General features: G+C 36.1%; 1 protein-coding gene across 1 annotated transcript; it reads right to left on the bottom strand.

The window, feature by feature from the left end:
* Positions 1 to 4,272: 4,272 nt before the first annotated feature.
* rps23 (ribosomal protein S23) lies at positions 4,273 to 6,975 on the bottom strand. The gene is made up of 5 exons (XM_079856862.1): positions 6,958 to 6,975; positions 6,156 to 6,255; positions 5,334 to 5,493; positions 5,126 to 5,246; positions 4,273 to 4,469 (listed from the first exon to the last, which is right to left on the bottom strand). Exons 1-5 carry the CDS (start codon positions 6,958 to 6,960, stop codon positions 4,323 to 4,325), a joined length of 531 nt encoding a protein of 176 aa, XP_079712988.1. The 5' UTR covers positions 6,961 to 6,975; the 3' UTR covers positions 4,273 to 4,322.
* Between the last annotated feature and the right edge of the window lie 15 nt (positions 6,976 to 6,990).

The raw sequence follows: 6,990 nt of genomic DNA, 5'->3' as shown, positions 1-6,990 counted from the left end.
GTTTTACACACATGTGCACTTGGATGGGTAATGTTCCAGAAACAATAACAGCTGCTGCGGAAATCATTGAGCTTAAAAGATGAAACGCTGCTCAGATGGGTGAAGCCGGACCGTAATGTCTCCTAAACACCAGCCGGATCCGTCTCACACCAATGCAGGAACATTACAAGGTGTTTAATGGATTGTCAACCAATTAATTCCACTAATTTGCAACGTGAAACTTTTAACTCTAAATCTGAATTCTTTAGAAATGTACAAGTTATTCTATTTTTCCAGACCTAGTGTTTATGACCCTGGATCACAAAACCAGTCACGAGTGGCAATAGCCAAAAATACATTGTATGGGTCAAAATTATTCTTTTATGCCAAAAATCATGAGGATATTAAGTAAAGATCATGTTCCATGAAGATATTTTGTAAATTTCCCACCGTAAATATATAAAACACTTATTTTTGTGAGTGAATGCAGCACAATCGTGAACATAAATGAACAACTTTAAAGAAGATTTTCTCAATGTTTAGATTTTTTTACACCCTCAGATTCCAGATTTTCAGAATATTGTCCAATATTGTCCTATCCTAACAAACCATACATCAATGGAAAGCTTATTTATTCAGCTTTTATATGATGTATAAATCTCAATTTCAAGAAATTGACCCATGTGACTGGTTTTGTGGTCCAGGGTCACATATATGGATTAACCTGATGATCAAATAGACTTTTAAAAAGTCCACAAAACAATTTAAAAGTTTTTTAGTTTTTTTTTTATCCTGCATTTTATACTGGTGACCTGTCAATCATCTGACTTCTCTTGTGTGCTGGAGAATGAAAGTGCAATAATAGCCTCTAAAATCACTAAAGTACACCTAGAGTCTCTTAGGAAAAGCCTTCTTGTCCCCATTTATTCAGCTTTCATATGATGTATAACTATCAATTTAAGAAAATTGACCACTGGTTTTGTGGTCCAGGGTCACATATTGCAACCTCAGGAGAAGCACATTTGGTTTTTCTCTTCCACATCACTTCCCCACAAACTTTTAAAACAGTTAATGCACGATCCAGTCCACACCTGCCTCCTTTTAGAAATCCGACCAAATACATTATATGAGCCAGTGAACATTTCACTGGACACCAACTGATGCTCTGTTAGTTCACAAAGAATTTTTTTTTATTTTGAGTCTCAAATGTGTTTTGGTCCCACGTGATTTACCTGTTATGAAACTAGTGATGGTCTGAATGTGATTTTGAGGCCAGGAGCCGTCTGGATTCTGGGAACAATCACAGCGTTCACTGCCACGGTCGGTCAGCTTCACATTATATCGAGAGAGAGAGAGAGAGAGAAACAGGCTGATTCTGCACATGCATTTCCTAAGAGACTCTAGGTGCACTTTAGTGCTTTTAGAGGCTATTATTGCACTTTCTTTCTCCGGCACACAAGAGAAGTCAGATGATTAACAGGTCACTAGTATAAGATCCAGGATTCCCAGACTTACCAAAAAAAACTTTTTATATGGTTAATCCATATATGTGACCCTGCCTGGACCACAAAACCAGTCACAAGGGTCAATTTTTTTTAAAATTGAGATGTATACATAATCCGAAAGCTGAATAAATAAGCTTTCCATTGATGTGTGGTTTGTTAGGATAGGACAATATTTGGTCGAGATACAACTATTGAAAATCTGGAATCTGAGGGTGCAAAAAAATCTAAATACTGAGAAAATCTCCTTTAAAGTTGTGCATTTATGTTCACGATTGTGCTGCATTCACTCACAAAAATAAGTGTTTTATATATTTACGGTAGGAAATTTACAAAATATCTTCATGGAACATGATCTTTACTGAATATCCTCATGATTTTTGGCATAAAAGAAAAATCGATCATTTTGACCCATACAATGTATTGTTGGCTATTGCCACAGATAAAGCCGTGCGACTCGTGATCCACGGTCACATATATCCGGTTTTTAAATTACATTGATCTCTGTTATGAGCTTTGAAAGCATCTGCTTGAGAAAGACTTTTTGTTTTGCCGCATTAACAGAATGAGCATAATTACACCAATATTTTTAATCCTGCCTTTCCAGATCTGGATATTAGATGCAATATGACCTTGATAATCCTTTAACCAACTAATTCACATTGAACTGCAAGACATATTTAAAATATAATCTATAAATATTACTCAAGACCATCACTACTATTTCCTTTCAGAATTGGCAATAAAACATTAATGCTTAATGTTGTGAATCCAGAAATACTATACTGTAGCTTTTGCACTACACTGAAAACTTAAACGTATGAGATTTTAATATTAGCAGAGCAGGAACTTTAAAACAACATGCTTCTGTGCCATCCGTTTCTGCAGGGATGACTTTTATAGGCCACAAGCAGGAAACAACATTTGGTAACACTTTATTTTACAGTGTCCTTGTTACATATGTACTTACCGTAGTAATAATAGTGAATTATGCATAATTACATGCAAATAGCCCTCAGCCAAATCCTAATCCTACCCTAACCCTATAGTAAGTACATGTAGTTCATTAATATCACTCAGTACTTAAATATATAATTATTACACTGTAACAATGACACACTAAAATAAAGTGTAACCAAACATTTTAGCACTTCTGGCTCCATTGTCCTCAAGCCAATGGGTTTTTGTTTAAATGACTGAAATAAATGGTTAACAAGCTCAAAATCTTTTCATATTGTACTGTAAAACATCAGTAATATCCCTTATGATATATATATATATTAAGTTTTTACTTGTCTTAAAAAAGGGGAATTGCTAAAAAGAGCCTAAAAGGTCAGGGACATTTAGCATCATCAGCCGAAAAGGAAAACTCTTCTACTCACTAACACACCTTTACAGCCTCGTTGCGTTCATCACACTTGTGCAAACTATTCTCACTCAGAGTTTCTTTTTAAATTGACTGAAACGGTCGTCAGACATTTACTGATGGTGACATTGAGGTCACGTGACCGTGACACTCAGCTTTTTACTCCCGCCGATTATATTTAGGCTTCAAAATTCATAAAAGTTGTTAATTTGTGAAGATCATGATGGGCGAAACGTGTAAGAATCAAACTTCTGCTGGTCTCAGTCAGAGCATATTTTCTGCAATAATCTAAAAGCCTATGGACAAATCTTACTGGATATTTGTGACGCTGGATCACCAGTCTCGAGTCACACGGGTTTATCTGTGGCAATAGCCAACAATACATTGTATGGCTAAAAATCATGAGGATATTAAGTAAAGATCATGTTCCATGAAGATATTTAGTAAATTTCCTACTGTAAATGTATAAAACATGTATTTCTGTGTTCACAATCGTGAACATAAATGCACAACTTTAAAGGAGATTTTCTCAATGTTTAGATTTTTTTACACCCTCAGATTCCAGATGTTCAGAATCCTAACAAACCACACATCAATAGGAAAGCTTATTTATTCAGCTTTCGGATTATGTATAAATCTCAATTTCAAAAAATTGACCCATGTGACTGGTTTTGTGGTCCAGGGTCACATATATGGATTAACCTGATGATCAAATAGACTTTTAAAAAGTCCACGAAACAATTGATTATCCTGCATTTTATACTGGTGACCTGTCAATCATCTGACTTCTCGTGTGCCGGAGAGAGAAAGTGCAATAATAGCCTCTAAAATCACTAAAGTACACCTAGAGTCTCTTAGGAAAAGCCTTCTTGTCCCCATTTATTCAGCTTTCATATGATGTATAAATCTCAATTTAAATCTTACTGGATATTTGTGACGCTGGATCACATCACGAGTCACACGGGTTTATCTGTGGCAATAGCCAACAATACATTGTATGGGTCAAAATCGATTTTTATGCTAAAAATCATGAGGATATTAAGTAAAGATCATGTTCCATGGAGATATTTAGTAAATTTCCTACTGTAAATGTATAAAACATGTATTTTTGTGAGTGAGTGCTGCACAATCGTGAACATAAATGCACAACTTTAAAGGAGATTTTCTCAATGTTTCGATTTTTTTGCACCCTCAGATGTTCAATAGTTTTATCTCAACCAAATATTGTCCTATCCTAACAAACCACACATCAATGGAAAGCTTATTTATTCAGCTTTCAAATCTCAATTTCAGAAAATTGACCCATGTGACTGGTTTTGTGCTCCAGGGTCACATCACGGTGGTGTTAACTTGCGTCATCACTGCAGCGCACACTTCTAAACCATCTAAACCTCAAAGCACTCTATAAAAGACACAAATGGACAGTTTATGGAACAGAAAAAAATTCCTTTTATTGTGATTTCACCAAGAACAGTTTATGATCTGGGTCTCTCCTTCTTGCCTTTGTACAGAGCCAGAAGAGAAACGTTGGCCACCTTCACCACCTTGAAACGAACACCAGGGATATCACCCACGGCGTGTCCCTTACGACCGAACCCTGCCACCAGAACCTCATCGTTTTCCTGGAACAGACAAATTACACGGTTCATTCATGCACTGCTTTATTCTCTTAAACTCAAATATAGCAGATAATGTCTAGTTACTAGCGGTGTAACAATATATATCACCACAATATATCGCAATACAAAAATGCAACATGTATCGTGGATAGTGACAATATGTATTGTGTTTAGTTCACCCAAAATAAAAATTACTGTGTGAGGAAAAAATTCAAGTTTACGGAGTTTGTGTCAGTACTACATTAAACTACTATATATAATGTTGAATATAACGTAAAATAATGCAATTATTTTGAATATTTGTGGGTCCTGATAATGCCAAATGTCTAATGTTGCCAGTAAAACTTGGCCTACCATTATTTTAAATATAACTAGTCAGAGTGAAAGCATGTTCATCTAAAATAACTCTGTATTTTCAGCTTCAGAATCATCAATATTTTTTATTCTGGTGTCTCTATTGTCCTGTGCATTGGGTTACCAGCACCAAGTCCAAACCTATTCATCACCCACAAAGTAATATCAAATTTAGCATTTTAATCTTTAACATTTTATCAGATGTCTTGGAGTATTGCAATAATATCGAATCGTGAGTTCATGGTCGTGATATGTATCGAATCGTGACATGAGGGTATCGTTACACATGCATGAATCTTATTTACCTCAATGAAATTCAAGCAGCCGTCGTTGGGCACGAAAGCTGTGATCTTCTTGCCGTTCTTGATCAGCTGGACCCTGACGCACTTCCTGATGGCAGAGTTGGGCTGCTTGGCTTCAACACCACTGTCATGACGACAAACAAAGTTAACATCATTTATTCCTTTGTAAACCTACACACATTAATCATTGTCTTGATGAACATCGCCTTACACTTTCTCAAGCACGATGCCTTTGGCGTGAGAAGCTCCACCGAAGGGGTTGGCCTTCAGAGCGGTCCCCAAATGAGCCTTCTTGTACTGTTTATCATGCCATTTCTGCTCGCGGCGGTGGTTCCGCAGTTTTCTAGCAGTACGCAGTCCACGACACTTGCCTAAAGGAGGAAAAAGGGAAAAAGGCGTAAGTTATTCAAGTTATTCATATACCCAGAATCCTACTGTTAACATCCATGACATTTTTAATCATTTGCACTTACAAGGAAATCTTTTATACCTATAAAATGGATTAGAACTAAATAAAACTCAGTAAAAACAAATAAATCGCCCACATTTAAACTCCAGATGTTGTTCACTTGGTGACTGTCAAGATGCTCATCAAAATACAAACCACAACTACAGGTATGGCTGGTTCGGATTCATCGTTAAAGAGTCAAAAAGCATGTAAGAAACCTTCTAGCAAGATTCAAACTAACGTTACTGTTATATAACCCTATAGAAACCAACGTTGCCATAATTTTAATGCAGATTTTTTGTATATACATATAAATGCAAATCAAAAGGCTGTTTAATACTGTGAATTAACGAGTAAATGAAGATCATCTCGAGTGTTTGGTGCATCACTGTATGAGCAGCTCATGGCCGCTCCACGATGCCGCCGTTAGAAAACACAAATTAGCTACAAAAACGGCTTCATAGCGATCATCACTACCTATAAAGCGATACATGAAGCTTTTACCGTCATGTAAACCCAGATAATTATGAGATAACATCAAGTATTACAGCGTTTTGTGAAGTTTTATTGTCGCCTCACACGTACCCATGATCGCGTGCTCTGAGTCCGGACAGGAAAGAACGATCACGTGATGCTCTGCGCAAATGACTGCTAGAAGGACCCCACGGGAAGCCAAAGCGAGCGCCTGCACAAAAGGACGTGAATTTCAGCCTGTTCTTTTTCATACTTATATCATTTGAATGACTGAACTGATACTGTAATATATTTATATTTATCTGGTTTATTTTACTGCTATTCAAGTCGAACTGTTTTATTAAACACCTATCTACTTGATTGTGATTGGAAAAAATGCATAGAATACCATATTTGTGTAGCATTACGGTACTCCATAATGCAATGATATAACCTATAAACCTTACTATAAATAGTAAGTGTCCAAAAATTATGGTATTACCATTGTACTCTCTTTTTTTTATTTTATTTTTTACTTTTTATTTTTGAGTGCTAGTCATAGTACTGGTTTCTTTTCAAGTGCATGTTGACTGTATCTATCAAGTTTTTACTCTCTAATCTACCTATCTATCTACCTATCTATCTATCTATCTATCTATCTATCTATCTATCTATCTATCTATCTATCTATCTATCTATCTGTCTATCTATCTATCTATCTATCTATCTATCTATAGGCTATGCTTCTTTGTTTGCGATGTAGTTTCTTGTCTAGTTAGAGAATAGGCCATTTTTATCATGCAACTCTTACACATGCTGTCCATTAAAGTGCACTACAGAAGCAGTGCTGTCACTGTGTAATGTAGGTCACACACACTGAAATAATGCAGGAACAGACTATCTTCGACCTTCTACCACAGTTCACAATCAATACCATTGTCTAATGTTCGTTAATTATTCGGCTAAT

Source organism: Squalius cephalus, assembly GCF_949319135.1.
Source record: "Squalius cephalus genome assembly, chromosome: 22".
Lineage (NCBI taxonomy): Eukaryota > Metazoa > Chordata > Actinopteri > Cypriniformes > Leuciscidae > Squalius > Squalius cephalus.
This window is presented reverse-complemented; position numbering and strand designations above follow the sequence as displayed.

Bases quoted from the DNA above. Each gene is read 5' to 3' on its own strand.
- rps23 (XM_079856862.1), bottom strand. The intron at 5,247-5,333 runs GTAAGGCGATGT...TCGTCATGACAG, and splicing joins GGCATCGTGCTTGAGAAAGT to TGGTGTTGAAGCCAAGCAGC. The intron at 4,470-5,125 runs GTAAATAAGATT...TGTCTGTTCCAG, and splicing joins GCTGCTTGAATTTCATTGAG to GAAAACGATGAGGTTCTGGT.